Here is a 19405-nt window from a genome sequence, read left to right as displayed (position 1 = left end):
ATTTGCACCCAACTTCATCCCACCGGTCCCATCCAAGACCAGTCTCTCCCACTAAATCCCATCCTTGTTTTCTTTTAAAAAGATTTTCCAGCTCTATTGAAGTAGAACTGACAAATGAAAAGTTATGTATACTCACAGTGTACAATATGAAGATTTGATATATAAATACATCGTATAACATTACGTCAAATTCATTAACATATCTGACACCACAGTTACCATTTGTGTATGTGTGTGTGTGTGTGGTGAACACATTTAAGATTTACTCTCTTAGCAAATTTCAAGTAAACAATACATTATTAATATAGTCACCATGCTGTACATTAGATACCCAAAACTCACTCATCTCATTACCGCAAGTTTGCACTCTTGGGCCACAATCTACCCATTTCCCACCGCACTCCCCCTGCCGACCCCTGCTAACCACCCTTCTACTCTCTGCTTCTATGAGTTTGACTTTTTTAGATTCCACATAAGTGAGATCATACAGTATTTTTTTCTGTGTTTGGCTTATTTCACTTGGCATAATGTCCTCCCATTCTTTCTTGACTACAAGAGGAATTGCCTTTCAGATATACGCCCCTACAAAATCAGTGTTTACATCTGTGTCGTTTCTATTTGCATGCGAGCAAACCCACCATGCTGGTCTCACACACAAATGCCTCTTAACTCGTTCTCTCAGCTCTACTTTATGGCAAAACTTCTGAGTTCTACAACCCCGCTTCCTCTTCTTTATCTTCTGTTCACTTTTTAAAAAACATTAATTTATAAGTAATGCATAAACACATATTTGTTATGAAACATCCAAACATTTAGATACAACTAAAAACCATCAATCTCAATCTGTCCTCCTCTCCAGAAGTCACTGCTGTGATTAGTTGGAAACGTTTCCTTAGAGATCTTTTCCTATTGATTTACATGCAGATTTACCTATAGACATATCTAGCATGTTTTGTGTTTTATACAAGTGGAATTACACTGTTCTGGATTGTTAATATTCTGCAACCTGATTTTTACTCAACCGTGTTGTGATTTGTTTCTATTCCAGTATTTAATAGCTCCTTACCCAGAAAGGATTTATCATGTTGAATTTAACTTCGGTATCAATGGAGATACAATTTTTTTGCTGCTATAAACAACCATTCAATAATCATCCTTGGACAGGTTTCTTCGTAAGCAAGTGTGACTTCCTCTAGGATAGACATGAGTAGTGTGATTTCTGTTCCATCACGCCCGACATTTTTTGTTGCAATTGTCAGCCTCCACTGTTTCTGGTCCTCATCTTAGCCTCTCAACAGCATTTGATAATTGACATTCCTTCCATTTTTGAAGTGCTCTCCGTTCTGCTTCCAGGGTAAAATCCTCTTCTCATTTTCCTCCTTACTCTACGACCTCCCTTAAGTCTCTTTTGTTAGTTCCTATTCTACCTGGTTTCTAAATATTGGGAGCTTTACATGCCGTCCTGAGCCCTCTACACTCTGGATTCTCCTCCTGGGTGATCTCGAATTCATTTTTAAGTGCCATTTATATGACAATGTCTTCCCAATTTCTATTCCAGACTATACCTGTCCTTTGAGCTCTAAACTAGTGGCCAACAGCTGGCACAGCATCTTCATTCAAGTGCGTACCCTAGAAGCATCTATCTTATATCTGGAGAGGCTGGCTGACCACCAGTACCTGCTTCCTCCAATCCACATCTTACTCATTACATGGCAGTCCAACCGCCCAGGTGCAGAAGCCAGAAACCCGGGATTCATCCTTGGTTCCCACTCCCATCAGTCCTTGGAGTCTTTGTTCCATTTCTATCACCTCCCCACTGTCCCCTAATCACAGCCATCATTATTTCTGCTCTAGGTAACTGCAAAAACCTAACTGGTTTTCCAGCTTTTAGTCTCTTCCATTTTCCATACAGCTGCCAATACGAACTCAGTATCAGAGCACGTCACTCCCTGACTTAGTCTTCCCATCGCATCCAGAACAAGTAAGGCCTAGGCCTCGGATGACTGGGCCTGCCACTCTATCCGGCTTGATTTCATGCTTCTCTGATGGTTCTGTAATGTGCCAAGCTCTTTCTTTTTGAGGTCTTTTTGTTTTTCGTTCTCTGACATGGAAAGCTGATTCCCTGGCTCTTAGCAGGTCAGAGTCCTTTTCAGCAATCAGGTCTCGGCTTACAGTCACCTCACAGAACCCTACCCCAACCACTTGATCCAAAGCAGGTCCCCTATTATTCCCAGTTACTGTGCCCTTTTTTGTTTTGTTTTCGTCTATTATTCACTAGTCTTCCCTTCTAGAATGTAAGTTGTATAAGGATAAGGATGTCTTATTCACAGCTATATCCCAAGCCTAGCACAGAACCTGGCAGATAACAGGTATCCGATTAATATTTTGGGAGATCATCTAAGTACAGCACTCTAATTTTAGATAAAAAGGAAACCCAGGGAAGGGCCCATCACTTTACCGCTTATTCAGATTGTTGTGCTGAGAGGCAGTGTAGGAGTTAAGAGCACATACTCTGCTAACAGACTTCTTTGGTTCAAATCCCAGCCTCTCCACTGACTAGTTGTGATGCTGGGGAAAATTACTGACCCTCTCTTTGCCTGTTTTCTCACTGATAACTGGGGATTATAGTACATACCTCTAATAGGATTGTTGCAAATATTTAATTAATTAATAGAAGGATGATGCTGGCATACGTAATTCTATATGATTTTCATTATTACATAAACTTGAAAACTGATTCTTCAAGCTGTCCCCCCAGTCTCTTGCTCTGTTTCGAACACAAGAAACAATGTTCTTTGAATGAAATAACCAGTAATTTCCACAGCCTGTACAACTCAGGCTGGAACCTCTATCTGGCCTGTAAAACTGGACTTTCTTAGATATTCTGAGGATTATCAAAATCCCTACGATATTGTTTGGGGAAACTCCCTTGAGAGTCAGCCATGACTGTCATTAGCAAAATTAGCAGCTCACTGCAACCTTTGGTACAGGAACCTTAAACTAGAAATAAACAATTCCTTCACGGGTGGACATCACTTCGGTCATGCTGATCACTGAGACAGCATAGCGAATTCACTTGCTAGAACACAGAACACTATTTTCTCTGTTCATACGGGTCAAAAAAAAAAGACAAAGAATTTTAAAATATTACTCTACTACCTGCATTGCCCCCAACAAGAGATTTTCTAGACACATATTAAGGTAGCCAATAATTTTAAAAAATTTAAAATAAACAGTGGTCTACAAAGGTTACTAAAAACGATCGAGCATATATAAAAATAATTAGGACATTAAATGGCCATTTTTCATTTATTTTGAAAGCTACTCAGACACCAGTTTTAAAAAGAGTAGAATTAATATTTTATTGTCACTTATAATCAGACAACACGTGGATATAATCTCCATACTTCATGTGAATAAAAAAATTACAAGTTTTAAACAGCCGATGGTCGGCTATGTTTTCAGAAAACATGATTAGATTAATTCATTAATGGTGGCTTCAAGCTTTTCCTTATTAGCTCCAGAAAATTCACCCACCTGTTAAGAGAATATTGAATTGACATTAAATGTAGCATTGTATCGCTAGTTTGTACATAAGATATGATCATAGAATGAAGGGAAAATGGGGGTTTGGGGGTGGGAAGAGAAAGTATAATCTTATTTAACATAAATGTCCCTGAATCACACAGTTCTTTTAAGTTAAAAACAAAAACAAATTCTTGAGAAAAGTCAAAAGGCTCAAAACACAAACACCTCTTAAGGAAGCTAAGTCAATGAAGAATAACATATGTAAATAATCTTAAAAGCAGAAAATGGTGACATGCTTCCCACTGTGAAGGGATAAGCCACTTCAGTTTCTTCATTTACACCATGTTTTCCTGTTGTCCAGTTAGTTTTCCTAAAGGTGAGATATACATACCTTTTGCCCCTTTTTAAAAAACTGGAAGGTTGGCATGCACTTGACTTCACACTCGGAAGCGACATCCTGGGGAGGGGGAGGTAGCCGTGGGAGAGGATAAAACAAGAGTAAGAGCACTGAGCTTGGACAGAATTAACCCCAAACCAGATTCCTTTTCCTGTTACGTACCGCACATCTCAGCATTAGGACGTTTTTTAGCATGTGAAAATCAATACAATGAATAGAATGGCAGCACAAAAGCCAAACTGGTTGTATTCTCAATTAAAAATTCTTATTAGTATCTACCTCCTTTGAGAAGTACGATCAGGCAGAATGCTACTAGCACCAGATACTACAGTGATTCAATATGCTGATTAATTCCATCAAGTTCTTGGCTACTTCAAGTACCGTAAAGAAGCAATAACAGATTTTGCTGTAATTGGACTCAGGATTATAATCTTAACTATTCCTCAGAATTAGCACCTCTCATTTCTTCATTTCTTGCTCGTAATTTTTCCAATTTTATTTTGAGAATGAGGTGCATACCTAAGGACTATAAAGGGCTAAAGTCCAAAGTTAGCAAGAGGAACCAAAAAAAGTGTTCAAGAACAAAATCATGATAATCTAAAGGTACAGCTCTACACTGGTTTCTTTTTTTGCTTGTTTACACAATGTTTAACTAAAATTTATTTGTAGGTTCTCAAACCTGGCTGCATTACCAGAATCACCTGAGGGACACTGTAAGGTTCCCCCCCCAGTCCCCTTAAATCAGCACAGTTAAGGTTGGGCCCCAGGTGACCCTTATGTTCTCTCTTTTGAAGAGCCACCCTGCTTAGAGAAAAATGGACAAACTCCTAACACTGTAAATTTGGCTAGCTGATACACACTTTCTCTTGTCCTAGATGTGGCTCCTATCACCATCTAAAGCTTTTTCTGCAGCTCAAAGGTAACTGAAGTAACAAGCATTCCTCAATTTTGGAGCACTAAGTGAAAATTTTTATAATAATTCATTCTTAATATGTTGTTCATGCTGTAAGACAAGGTTTGGAGGAAAATTCCCTGACACTGGTTTGGTTTAGACAAGCATTTTAGGTGAAAAGGTCCAACAGAGATTGTAAATGGTACTCAGGAGAGCTGGGAAAGAGACGTAGAATCACTCAGCATTCAAGCAGCAGAAATGTAAAGGACAGCAACCAAGCAGACAGAAATGTGAGAACCAGATTATGGAAACAGAACTTTCAGAAGAAAGAAAGGCCAACTACCGACACTATGGTGACTTTCAGAAGGGTGGTAGGCACTATTATTGAAGAGTTCTTTCCAGATAATCTTCACTTTCTCTTTTAATGCCGGACAACCTGCTGAATATGAAACCACAGGTTCCAGGAACAGGCATAAGGACAGTATGGCTAGAATAAAAATGGCTAATATTTATTGAATTTCTATTATGTTTCAGGCTCTGAACACTCACTGAAAGAGTTAGAGGGAGGTTACCAGGGACATGGGATATGCTCATCAAAATGATCATACAATTTTAACTGCACCACCAATTTACAATTCCAGTCATTGCCTTGCAGTGTAAACATCCACAATTGAAAATGGGATTAGGAGTTGAAAGGAAGACTATGACCTGCCTGTGTCAAGGACCTGGATGAACTATGGATGAGCAGATGACCAGCTGGAAGGCTAGAGGGACTGGTGCAGCTAAAAGGGTTAAAAGTGGTAGACTATGGAGCTAAATCTGGTCCAGACCTGTTATTTGGCCCACTCAAGTGCTTAAAAAAAATCTTTGAATTAGTTGCCCACTTGCAGGTATCTCTTGAACTCGAATATTTAGGAACATCAGACTTACTCCTCTTGGCAATGGAGAGAGCAGCTGCCTTATTAAACCCAATATGTGGTTACCTGTTTACTAGTCCCTACCGTCTCTACTTGGTACATTTAAACCACCAGTTTGATACCATTTTTCATGTAAGCAGTTGGCAGAAGCTTCAATGGAAGAGGGTGTTTGACTTAGTTTTCATTTGTATCTAGGGTGGAAGGGCAGTGGTCTGCAAACCATGTGCCACCTTCTCCCCCACTTGCTCTAATCATAGACTCATGCAGGGGGTTGGAACTGAGCTGTCACCATATGTAATGGTGTGCAAGACAACAGGATTTGGACATCTAATCACAACTTGTAGGTGAAAGAGCTACTACTAACTTTATCAGCAGAAAACACAGGGTCCCAATCCATGCAAGTGATAGTCTAGTCATGTTGTCAGATTCTGGATGTCATATAACTTATCCAGCCAGACATCAGCATTTCTGCATTTCCATAATTGCTTAATTTACAAGAAATATATCATAAAAAGCACCGGATAAAAGAAACATTCACAGAGAGATGGTATTAATGCTTTGATAAAATGTTCTTTGTGTTCATACATTTTATTTGTAAAAACTGCCGTCAAGTCTTTATTTAGTACATTTTCAGTTAAAGCTTTAAGAATTTTCTCATTTCACTAGATGTGAAGGTTTTTTAAAGGTGACATAGGATTCCATACCATAATTTAATCCCCTATACCGGACTTTTAGGCTATTTCCAATTTATGTATATCCTTGTGAATAAATTCTCAGACATACCCCTAGGGCAAAAACCTTTAAGTGGAGTTGCTGGGTTCAAGACAATAGTTTTAATTTTTAATTTATAGACTTATATAGCCTTGGCTATACTATTATTTCAGAATATCATGATCAATTTCCCAAAAATGTCAGGTTGAGACTGAAGTTAGACAAATTTGGGAGTACTGACATTTAAATAATACTGAGTCATATCTATAAACACAGTATATCCATCTACAAAAACCTTTTATGGATCTCAGTAAAATCTGATAGTTCCATAACTACTTTTGATCTTTACTGTCTATAGTTAATGTTTTATTTTTATTTCTTTTGTTTTCTACTTCTTGTTTTATGGACCAGTTTGCCTATTCCTATAGGAATTTGAAAGGTATGAATACTATTCAAAAATCTTCTAAGTAGTTATACCTTTGATGTTTAAAAACATTCTTGATCCCAAGTTTATTACTCCTCTCATTCAAAATCAGAAAGCTAGCCTACTCCTAGTGATACACCTCACTTCCTGTATTTTAAATACTCTGGAATTTAAAAAAATTTACATACAGTAAAATTCACTTTTTTTGGAAGGTGTACAAGTTCTGTGAGTTGTGACACATGCAGCATCATGTAACATCACCACAATCAGGACACAGAATAGTTCCTTCACTGCCCCCAAGTTTCTTCCAGCTGCACCTCTGTAGTCAAACCCTTTCACTACCCCAACCCCTGGCAACCACTGATCTGCTCTCCATCCTTATAGTTCTGCCCAATCTCAGATTTTTATTAGTAAATATAAATGGACTATATTTAACCTTATTAAATGTAATTTCACTGGTTTCTAGGTTAGCACTCTGTAGAGCCAAAATTACTTTAACTCTGCTTTTGTCACTTCTATTATTAACTCATTCCTGGCTCTTCTAATCAAAATGCAAACACATGGCACTCTAAAAGGGTGCAGGCTACTTGGGTCTAAATTACTTTGTTTCTTGTTTTAATTTACAAAGTAAGTATTGTACCTGTTGGCTGTCAAAGAAATAACATCAGTCTATCACTTTCAAAAGGGCTAGTGCTCATATTTTCCTATGAATATCAAATTATTTTCCTTGGGTGCCACATGATATGTGCAGGCCTAATGTCCATTTGAATCTACTACACCTACAAGATAATTTCTTCCTGCTCAAGTGTTTAGGGATCCTTCCATTAAAACCCCTATGCTGCTCTATCTTTTGAACATGGAGGCAAAGTTGAAGGTTTGTCAGAGGGTCACTTCAAGGTTTTGGAAGACACTTTCAGGATGACAATGAGTGTGCTCCAAGCAGACGTGAAGGAGGAGGTCTGTCATACAGAAGTCCTCGGCTGCTCAGCACATCTCCTTCCCAAAGGTTTGTGATTGAGACAGTAAGAGCACCTGTCCTCGGCACGGTGTCATGCCTCGATCAACCTACTTCACCTTCTGTGCTGCACTCCCCTTGTCTGTTCAATGGGGATGCTTGTTAATAAAAACTACTCTCATAGTTACTGTGAGGATTCAATGGCATAAAGCATGCAAAGGGGCTAAAACATGGCATCTTGAATGTAGTATTACTTTCAAATAAAAATTAAGTTGCTAGCTGATAGGGTCAGTAACAGTCAATATATTAAGTCCAGAAATTTCCCCTGGCTAAATGACTATATAGAAAAGATAAGACTGTAAGTGTAAGTTTGATTAAAACAAAGGCCAATAATTTTTTTTTTTTTTTTAACAAACATGAGCAATTATACTGTCAGGTTTTTCTAAACTCTGGGACACATCTAGAACAGGAACTTTACTTAACCATAATATTCGTTCATTCATTACACACCTCTACAACGTGCCAGGCAGGTGTGCCAGATGAAGAGGAAACAAAGGTAAATGAGATAATACCTGTAAAGTGCTTAGAATAGTGTGCCTGGCACATAACAGGTACTTAGTGACTCTTGGTTATTACTATAATGCTGTCTTTGTGTCTGTCCTTTACCATTAGTCTCTGCAAATTTCTTAGGGTCTGGGACCCTATCTGTACCCACCACAAGGCAGAGCATCCTCTAAAGTGTGGTGGTTAGGAGCAAGGACTAGGAAGCCAGACCACCTCATTTTAAATCTTGGCCTGCCACTTACTAACTGCAGTCCCATGGACAACCTCTCTGTCTTGTTTTTCTCATCTGTAAAATGGGAATGATGATAGCACCAAGGATTAAATGAATCACTAATTTATAAACCACATAGAACAGTGCCTGATGTATCAAGTGCAAAACAAGTATTTGGTAAATAAAACCAACCCTGGAGTTTCTCCCAAAATTCTCTCACTTCTCTCAGGCATCTCAGTGTTTATTCGTGAAAACATTTCGGTTTTCTAAATGACCAAAATCAACCAAGACTAGAAAAGATTTGTGAATGCCTGTTCCTGTGCCCTTAGACGTTCACAAAGACTCTTAAAAGTGGTTTCATAACTTGATAATACCATCAAATCTATGACTTTAATGATCATAAGCAAATTCAATTTCTTTTTACTGAGCATCTCAGAGTGTTAGGTAGAATCAGAAAGGTGGGTGATAAGGTACATAGCCTTAACCACCTACTTTTATGCTTATTTTAGGATGTGATAAATGCAGGAAGCTCACAGTTGGCATAATTATCTGTGCTTCTGAAATAGAATTTTAGACAGGGCTATACTTCTAGTATTACTTGACATTTTTACAAAAACAAGCACTATGCAGTTCAGGAAAAGCCCAGTAGTACCTCAGATTTCCAGCTACGTACCTGACAGTCATCCACGTCTACTTCAAGGAACACCACGTTGGAATACTTTTCAGAGAGGGACTGGAAAATTTAAAATGAAAAATCCAGAAAGATTTAGAACTGAGTAGGGGCAGTTGATAAACTCAAGCTTTTAAAAGAGAAACTCAATAAACGTAGAGATTAATTAAAGATCCAAAAATTTAGACTATGGACCAGGTAAGCACAAGGGACATACATTTTCTGAGTCAAATTCTTCCTAGTGTAAAATAATTTGGAACATCAACTTTGAGGCCTGAATTTCAAATAGGACCCATGTTTCAACTTGAAGCAAAACCATTTAAGACAGACCAAATGAACTTCTGATAGTTATTTTCAGTGGACTCAATAATTAACCTAAATTATTTAAATCATTCTGTTGCTACTTTTAGACCAAACATCCGGCAAAAACCAAAACACAAAACCCTTTAACTGTCCTGCTCCCCTAGCTTTGTGACCACCACCCAAAACCACAAATCTCTTATACTCACATGAAAGAAAGGCTTGATCATTTTGCAAGGCCCACACCACGTGGCTGAGAAGTCAACTACTACAAGTTTTTCTCCTGCAGCGTCCAAGGCTTCCTGAAAAGCATCCTAAGAAGGGCAAAAGAAAAGCTCATGTTAGTTAGTTTTATTTCCAAAAAAGCCTTGGAGACTTGATGACACAAAGGCATAAGCACAACTTGAAGGTCCTGCTTTCAGGACCTACTTTTTAGCAAAGAAACAAAAAACAAACAAACAAAACAAAAAAACAAAGTAAGCCAAATAAACCGGGCTTGAAAAAAATCCTACACACAGCTGGTACTGTTACTTGATGAGATGAAATAAGATATATTGTATAGAGTGTGTCAATATTCATTCACGAATATTTTATAAAATATTGTGAATTGGCTAATTTATATCCAAACTAAGCGAATAAAAGAAAAATGAAAATAGACATTTGTATTAAAAATGTTTCCACATCAAATATAGGTATGGTAGACACTGACTGAATGCTTATGTACTGATGATGGGGTCACTTCAATTGAAGGAGTCACAAAGGCACAGGATTTTGCAACTGAAACATCACAAGCTACTTTTAAAAAAACCCAGCAACTAACACTTTTTTACTAAAGTAATATTGACCATAGTGGCACATGTAAAAAGCTCAAAAAAAAAAAAAAAAAAAAGGTCAAGGAAACTAACCTCCCCAACACTCAGACAAATCACTGTTCACATAAGCACATTTTCTTGTGCTTTTTTTTTTTTTTTACAGCGTTTATCAACCTTTGATTTTTGCCCTTTATCTTACAACTACACTCTCATTGTTCATTAAATGAACGATAGTTTTAGTTCCTCAAAGGAAAATTTCCTTACATGTTATTTTCCGTAAGGAATGCATGCATGTTAAATAAAATTCCCAGCAGAACTGATCAAGAAATCTTTTTCACCAACCTCCCTGAATTATTTAACAATGGTCTGGATACTGTAGCCCTAAGAACCTAACATTCTAGTTACAAGGGAGTCATTTTAACCATAATTAGGCAGTTAGTGCTGACAAAACCAAAATCAAATCTGGGGTAACAAAGATACATCTACATGTAAAGGCTAGGTTTTCTTTCAGTGAAAAATGCTGGATAAATTGGTTTTATTAAAATAAATCTAACATCCCTCTTCACCACAAGTTAAAAATCATTAGATCTGGTCCAGTAAAGAAGGAATTGTAAATAAGACACTGTAAGGTCAATAAATAAACAAAACTAATGTAAACTTCCATGTAGTACACTTACTTCTCTAGACTTCTAACTTCTACCTCATGCTTTTGGGAAACAATATACAAACAGTGTTCTTGAGAATGGTAAGACATGACTTCTGTAATGTTTTCAGTTATGCAGATCCATCAACTATTTTTGGGTGGGTGGGTGGGTGGGTGTGAGTGTGTGTGTGTGGTGGGGGAGGGAGGCGGCACAGAATAAGTTAGAGCATAGAAATTACTTTTCCGTGTCATCACCAATTAATCTAGATTGATTTCCTTCAAAGCCTTCTCTAATGTGATTTTCAGAGGGTCAAACCAGCCATCCTTTACTGCAAGATACAGGGAAGACAAGATAAGAGGTCGAGGAAAGACAGTGTCCAGCTGGATGGACATATTCTTTTTGAACATGGCTGACCCCCAATAAAAACTTGATGAGATTCCTTTCAAGATAGAATGTATTTAAAACATTCTCAAGGTCTTCCCCAAACAGTTCTGAACCAAATTCAAGCAAAACTACCTAAAATTCTGAAGAGGCATGCAACAATAACTTTTGGCTTAACTGAACATGAATTACAGAGCCAGGTATGTGCACACTCAGCATACAAATTCTCTTCTCCTATACTTAAGTTTGCCTAAAAGAGACATCAGCTTTAAAATTATTCAAGATCACCTTACCAAGAAGCAAATCACAATTTCTAGCTCCCACAAACTAACAATTAGTATTAATAAATGTCTCCATGACTGACATAAATAATCTGGAAACAAAACAATGTAGTTGGGGTAGGTAAATAAGAGCAGAGCCTAACATCTCTTTTCCTGAACATTCCCACCCCCAAAGGTAATAAGCATGAGTGGTTTGTAAAGCATTTAGCAAAGTGCCCTGTGTATAGGAATTCAATAAATGATAGTCATTCTTTAAAAAAAAAAAAGGAAAAAAAAAAACCTGTGTTGACTTCTTCATTCCATTTATAGTCCCTCATCCCCACTCATGTCTGAAGTAGACCCCAGTGGCCTAAACTACCAATACAGTTCTTTGGAAACAGAGCTGTCCTAGATGGCCAATGGCACCAATTTTAGCCCATCAGGATTAAAAAGTAAGGTGTATTCAGTTTTTACAAATAGCAAATTAGTATAACTTTCGATTAATGACTTTAGGTCATAATTTTGAAGATTAATTAATGCGGTAGTGCTCTTTTGAGTAATGAATTTCATCACCCTTGTATACCTTTCTCACGGGTGAGGGCAGGTGGGTGCCATAATTCTGATAACCAAACCGGGAAGGACTGAAAGGTGTGCTCCAGGAATCCTAATCAACTTTGTGTGTTGTATATGGATTCTGAGCCAACTAATACAGACCATTCAAAGGGCTTCTGGCTTCTCTAATAGGTTTTCACCTGTTAGGTTATACTGATGAGGCTACCAAACCCTGGAAAACACAACCTCGTCCTCCCTCCCTTCCCCAGGCATAGACTGATAATTTGTCACTCAGTAGGTGTTGAAAAAAGTATGTAGAACAAAACTCACTATTAAGGATTTCTCTTTTCAACACATGAGAAACAAATTTTAATATAAAACGTCATAGAAGGAAAAAAATGAAGATCCCAATAAGAAAAATAAGGACACGAAAAGATGACAATGACAATCCACATATGAGGGGAAAAGGCTGAGAACCAATAATAATCAAATTAACAAAAGGATCAGGGATCACTGCAGAGAAACCTCCATTTTCAAAACCCATCCAGCACCAAACAGGTCAGGGCACCAAGAAGGGCAAGGACCCGCCTTCCCCTGCCTTCCCGGGGTGGGGGACATGGAACGGTAACCGCCTGCGAAGGGTCTTCCACCATTCGAGCAGCATCAATTTTCCCCACTCCCCTGTCTGGTTGCAATTAACAAACATTTCTTGAGAGGCTACAGTGTACGGACAGCATGTTAGGCTCCGGGTTTCCCAGTCTGTCTGGAGGGTACGAGGCTTGCAATAGCTTTCGAAAACGGGAACGCTTTTTTTTTTTTTTTTGCCTTCGGCATTTTTAAAAGGACGGAACCACGATCTGGACACCCGAAGGCTGACGAGCTCACTACCTGGCGTGGCTGTTCGCAGGGGCAACCCCGGCTCCAGCAAAAGCCATCGACTGTGGGTGAATCACAGACGGGTAGGGCGGCAAAGGCCCCTGGGCCCAGCCTTGAGGACTGAGTCATTCCAAAGCCAGCGCCGCCGGAAACACGCCCTGCGCCGCCGGAGGAGGAGTCCCGTGGGCGCGGCTCGGACCTCACTTCCTTGCGGCCACCTGGGGCTCCTCGGGCCACCGGGCCCGACCTGCACGCTCCAGAGGGTCTCCGGCCGGGGTCCGCCTCGTTTGCGCGGGTACAGCACGAGTCATCTTCGGGGCCGGGCAGTGATGGAGGCAGACAGGGGTCTCCGGGCAAGACAGGCTCCCAAGGGGCTCACCCCACCCCACGCGGTTGGATCACGGCGCATACGGGAGTGGCGGCCAGCGACCCCTGCCTTCTCGAAGGGGCCCTCTATCTCTTTACCCCGGCTCGAATCCAGATTAAGATGCGGGCCAAGGGCGGACCCCCTCCGTCCCCTCACCTTCCTAAAGTCGGGGCTGCCCGGGCTGGGGGTGCAGGCGGCGCAGTGTGGGGACCCCCGCGCGCGTGCATCCCCGGCTCGGGCGGGGCCGGACACCCCGCCCCCGCCCTCCAAGGGGTCCACGTTCCTCTCCTCCGCTCCCCCACGGCATGCTCGACCGCCTCTGGCGCGCCCAGGCCCCGGCCGCTCTGTCCCAGGCCGAGCCACCACGTCCCCTTCCCCCAGGGATGCGGAGCGGCGGCCTCCCCCGGCCACGGAAGCTGCCCGTTGCGCCCTGGCCTTCCCCAGGAGCGCCTACCTTGCTCTCGATCTGCTTCACCATTTTGGCTGTTGTGGGGGGGGGGGGTGTCTGACGAGCGACTGCAAGAACCGATAGAAGCGGGGCCGAAGCGCCGGACTGAGCTCGGAGGAGAGTGCGCAGCCCGCCTTCCCTTTATAGCAACCGAGCGGGCGCGTCCCCGCCACACGCACGCCGCGCGCGTCCGCTCGGATCTCCCGCCCCCGCCGAGGCGCGCCCAGACCAGGCCCCGCCCCTTGAGCCGGAATTGGGGCGGAGCCGCTGGCGGAGGCGGGGCTGACGCAGGCGCCCATTGGAGCTCCAGGGACCGCCCCCTACCCCCCCGGCCCTGAAACCCAGGCTCCTCTACCAGTACCCCGGCTGGAACTGGTGTTCTGTGGGGGCCATCGAGCGACCTGAAGAGCGCGTGCGGTGCACAGGGCGGTGAGAGGCGGACGGCCACCCTCAGAGCCACAGGGTCATTCCCTCCCGAGTCACCTGGGAATGCGTCAGCCAAGCCTTAATCGAACGCGCCCAGGCTCGAGATGGTTGGTAACAGCCCTGGGACCGCCCAGGCAGGGCTGGATTCCTCGAAGAGCCTCGCCACGCCTTGGGTCCCCAGCCCCTTGAACCCCACAAAGTGCTGAGTAACGATGACCAGGAAATATCTCTGTGTGTGCGCCCTCGCCTCCTTTCTGGAATTTGCTGCAACCGTTCTCTTCTTTCTTCCCACCTCCCGTCCTTTCACTTTCATCGATGAATCTGCTGCTTCAGCCTTACACACAGCAGTCAGTGCGGTAGAGATGGCCCGGGGTCTGGCCGGGCTCTTGACCAGCAGACAGCTGCTTGTGAGGTGTAAGTGCGGCCAGGGTGAGCTCTGCAACTGAGTTATGCAGCTGTGGCCCTGGGTAGGTCCTGACTTCCCAGGGTCTCAGTTTTCCCTTCTGTAAAATGGGAATCTTGATGGTTTCTCTCTCACGGTGGTGGTGTTTTGAGGGTTAAAGTGATCGTGAAGTGATTAGGACAGCGTTTGGCACATAGTAAGTACTCAGTAAATCTAATAGATGTGAGTACTAATTAGGCTTGTTTGGTGTCATGTGGGGCCTGGCTGAGCTCAGCCACCCCATATATTTACAGTGACACCCGTACACAAATTTGTGTGAGATTTTTCTACTAGAGGTGAATGCCTGGAACAAAGAAGTTGAGTTTGTATTGCCACAGGGATGTATGCTGCAGGTGGGTCTGGCAGGACTGGGGACTGCAGTTAGCTGGCATGGTGAAGCCAGGAGGGCCTGTCAGCAGCTGAAAGTGAAAGCGGAGGTGCAGCTGTTGAGCTGGAGAGAGGAGTGAGAGCCAGAAGGCTGGGAGGGAGGGTCCTGGGTCTGCCTTTTCAGAGTTGAGCAGCTCTGGATGAAGCTTCATTTTGGTGTGATTGGCCGGGAATAGTGAAGCTGTTGTCTGGCCACCCTCCAGAGCCTCTGGCTTCCTTCTCCCTGCTCTTTCAAATAGAGAGGAAGGGAGAAAGCCAGAGGTTTTGAACCTATTGTGTAAAGTCTAGAGGGCTGAGGGGCACCAGGCCATGGATATAGACAAGGGACACATTTTAAGGACAGCCCTAGATAGAGGGAGGATGGACTGCCCTATACAGCAACCTTCCCAAAGAGAGTAAGGACTGTTGGGACAGAGAGCATCCTTATTATGGAACCCTGAGAGCAGAATCTATAACCTGCTTTTCTGCTGCTGAATCTTCAGTCCAGTTACATCCCAGCTTCCTACCTTTTAGTTGGTGAATTTGCACAGGAGATGGCAGTGAACCATTGAGCCATGGGGAGGGGAGGTGCAGACCTCCAATAGCCATCCAGGCCACACTCAGCTGACATCTCTCCAGAGAGCTTCTTCAGTTGGAGGAAGTGCTGACTCCCTCCCACCTCTGCAGGGCCAACATAGAGTAGATGTGGAGGATGTTACAGTTATAGAGAATAAGGAACCAGGGGGCCAGAGTGCGTGTTAAGAGTCCCAACTCTACGGTTAATTAGACTCTATCATGCTCATCTTCATTTTACCACTTAGTAGCTGGGTAACTCTAGGTAAGTCTAAGCAACATTTCTGCACCTCAGTTTCCTCATCTGTAAAACAGGGATAATAATACCTCATGCGTTTACAAGAGTTGGGTGAGCTAAAATATATGAAAAGTGCTTAGAACTGTGCCTGGTGTGAAGTGAATGCTACGTGAACTATGCTTAAAGGCTATTAAATGGAATGGAGAGATCTATCTGGAATGATGGCACAGCTAGGGTAGAAGGAGAGACTGTAAACCAGGTGTCAGTCTTAAGCGAATTATGTAACAGGAAAACAGGAAATTAGTAATGAGTAAGTGAGTTCTTACACATGAGTTTCAAAGGAAAAGATTTTTTTTTTTTTTTGGTCCCAAAGGGTGTAAGAAAAGTGGCCAGACCTCATCCTAAGGAACAAGATTCTCTGCCTACGGGGACATGGGAAACTGAGTCCTTAGGATTTTAGTTGTAGCAAAGAGGTGACATTTTCTGAGGAAAGCGAGGGACAAGGGAGGTGTTTGGGACCGCCCAGAGAGGAAGGATCTGTTTGTACAGAGAAGTATAGGGGCAAAGGGAAGAGTGAGGGTGCCCTCCGTTTAGGGGGGTGGCTCTGTGTATTAGTTAGAACTCTCGATTGCAAGAAGAAATTCTACCTCAACTGACTGAAACCAAGAAGAGAACTAGTAGCTCATATTACCAGAAACTCCAGGGGCCTAAAGGTGTCATAGGGGCACCATGTCTATTTTTCATTCTCAGATAGGCTCTCCAGGCTTAGGTTCCTACTAGGAAGACCTCTCTTGTTCTTGTAAGTGTCCCAGAGGCTGACCTTTATTGACTTGGCAGGAGGAGAGGTCAGCTTTGCTTGAACCATTTGGACTAGGTGTAGGGAAAGTCAAGGGGGTGACCAGAAAAAAGGGAAGATGGATGGTGGACCAGTAAAAATGATTTTCACGTTGTCAGAAAGAGCAGAAGCAAGTAGCACGGGTGATGAGCTTGCTTCAGGTTTCTGGGTCAGCTCAGTCTGAAGCTCCATGTGGAACTGGAGAACTAGGTCAGCTGTCTTTGTTTGGGTCCCCACCCGGATTTGAAGAAAATGCAACTGTAGGGCTTCTGAAGCAGGTTTTTCTCAGATCCCAGATTTCTCTGAGTATGATCCTTGACCCCTTAATTCATAGCTGGTTGTGCTTATATACTGCAGTTTCCTGGACCACACCCAGACAGATACACGGAATCACATTCTTTTGAGTCAAAGCCTTGGGATCTGCATTTAAAAAAGTATCCCGGGTGATTAGGTACACTAAGAGTTGATAAACTTTGCCCTGACATCTTCAGAGGGATGTCAGCACTAGTTAAGCTTGTAAACTCTGTGTAGCAATAAAATTGAGATGAGGACATGAAAGATAACATGGCAAGTGACAAAACAGGGAGCTCAAAGTATTGTGATGAGAGTGATAAAAGGAAAAGGAACAAATAAACCTGTGGAACAGTCATTAAGGGCAAGGCCCAGAGCTGGGTGTGTCTCATCATTCATTCCTCTCAGCATGCTTTAGGAGGTACAGATTATTTTTCACATTTTACAGAGAAGGAAATCAAAGTTCAAAGAGGTCAACCCCCCCCAAAATAAATAAAGAAAGAAAGAAGTCACCCAGTCACACCAAATGCTTACTGATTCTTATATTTTGTTCGTGAAGTGCCAACACAATTTTCAAGCCCGTCCACATATCCTGCTACGCCTCATGTCACCAGTGAAAAATACCTAACATCTCTTATGCTAATTTTTGAATTCTGTAGATTATGGTACTTCAAATGTTAACTATTTAGATTTTTAAAAATTAATTTACATGTAAATATATATTACACTTTCAAGGCTAAGTATTTTAATGTAAATTTCAGATAATATAATAACCCCTGTGAATAATCTACCCTGAACACCATTCCTCTTCATTTATTTTATTTTATTATCTTCCTTTCTTAGTATTCCACAGTACCTAGTGCAATGCCTCACAGGAAATGGGATCTTGGTAGTTTTAAATAAACATTTGATATTGATTTATTTTACATTATATTTTGCAACAAGCTATTATCGGGTTAAGCATTTACACATTATAAGCTATATATAACATTAAAATAGTATGGTTTTTGTTGGTTTGTTTATTCCTTGGAAATAAAAGATAAATAGGCATGCAGCATTTTAACAATGACATCTGTGGCGGGGGAAAAGGTGTTTTAATTAATAATGTTATATGCCCTATCTTTTCCATTCCTCTTTATATTCCCTAATCTGGCCTGACAACATCCCCCCCGGCTCCCTCAAACCCTTTCAGTGTGCACCTTGGAACCACCTGGGTTCAACGAGCATTACTATGTTTTTTTTCAGATTTTCTTTTGCTTTAACAGAAACTTTTGCTCTTCTCAGTGCATTGTCATTGCATGGCATACAATGCTCCATGTATGTCAGAGCCAGGAGGTCAGGCAGGTGCTTTTCACTGCTGCTTCCAGACTCTTTCTCTTTCAAAAATCCCATGGACTTCCCATGGATTTTGGAGAAAAAATATTTATTTTTTTGGAGAAAAAAATGAAACTTGTCTCTTACCTCATACCATGCAATAAAATTACTCAAAATTTTACTGTTCAACTCCTAGAAGACATTGGAGGTAATCTTTGCAACCTTGGGATCGGCAAATGTTTCTTAGGCAGAAATCACAAACTATAAAAGAAAAATAATAAAGTTAACTCCATCTCACCACACACACAAAAATAGTACTGTATGTGAGGTGATGCATATGTTAATTAGCTTGATTTATTTATTCCACAATGTATATGTGTATCAAAACATCATGTTGTACACCACATATACAATTTTTATTTGTCAATTGTCTCAGCAACAAAAAGGAGCAAACTGCTTGTATACACAATAATGTGGATGAACATCAAAAACACTCTGCTGGGTGGAAGAAGCCAGACACTAAAATTATACAAATCCATTGATATGAAGTTCCAGACCAGGTTAAGTCTATAGTGACAGTAAATCAGTGGCTTCCTGGTACTGGGGTGGGAGGATTGCAGAGAGGCATAGGTGGTTACGTAGGTCTATTTTTCACAACTTTTGGAAAAATGCACTAAAAGTGGCTACATTTTATTTATTATGAGTACATATTATATCACCAATAAAGTTGGTTTAAACAGTAAGAAAGGTAGTCTCTGAATAATTCTTTCTAGGTACAAAAGCAATCCTTAAGGACAGTAAAATACATTTACTAGGCAACAGAGATGAGATAAATTGAAACATTTAGGCAGCGCTCAAATTCGGGCCACACAGGTTGTGAGCATGGGTAACTACAGTGTGTGCAAAAGTAGATAAGCCTTTTATAGTGATTGTAGCCTTCAAATAGGATATAGATGTTAAACATATCCAATCTGATTGGGTGACCTACCAAACTTACCCCAAATCCAGGGA

General features: G+C 41.5%; 1 protein-coding gene across 1 annotated transcript; it reads right to left on the bottom strand.

Moving 5' to 3' along the window:
* Positions 1-3336: 3336 nt before the first annotated feature.
* TXN (thioredoxin) lies at positions 3337-14079 on the bottom strand. Its single transcript, XM_063082242.1, has 5 exons — positions 13916-14079; positions 9779-9883; positions 9273-9332; positions 3920-3985; positions 3337-3537 (listed from the first exon to the last, which is right to left on the bottom strand). Exons 1-5 carry the CDS (start codon positions 13937-13939, stop codon positions 3475-3477), a joined length of 318 nt encoding a protein of 105 aa, XP_062938312.1. The 5' UTR covers positions 13940-14079; the 3' UTR covers positions 3337-3474.
* Between the last annotated feature and the right edge of the window lie 5326 nt (positions 14080-19405).

The sequence above is a fragment of the Cynocephalus volans genome, chromosome 17, assembly GCF_027409185.1.
Source record: "Cynocephalus volans isolate mCynVol1 chromosome 17, mCynVol1.pri, whole genome shotgun sequence".
NCBI lineage: Eukaryota > Metazoa > Chordata > Mammalia > Dermoptera > Cynocephalidae > Cynocephalus > Cynocephalus volans.
This window is presented reverse-complemented; position numbering and strand designations above follow the sequence as displayed.

Coding starts and splice junctions, on each gene's coding strand:
- TXN (XM_063082242.1), bottom strand. CDS start 13,939: ATGGTGAAGCAGATCGAGAGCAAG. Junction 9,884..13,915: donor TGAAGCAGATCGAGAGCAAG/GTAGGCGCTCCT, acceptor TGCCCTTCTTAG/GATGCTTTTCAGGAAGCCTT. Junction 9,333..9,778: donor TGATCAAGCCTTTCTTTCAT/GTGAGTATAAGA, acceptor TAAATTTTCCAG/TCCCTCTCTGAAAAGTATTC.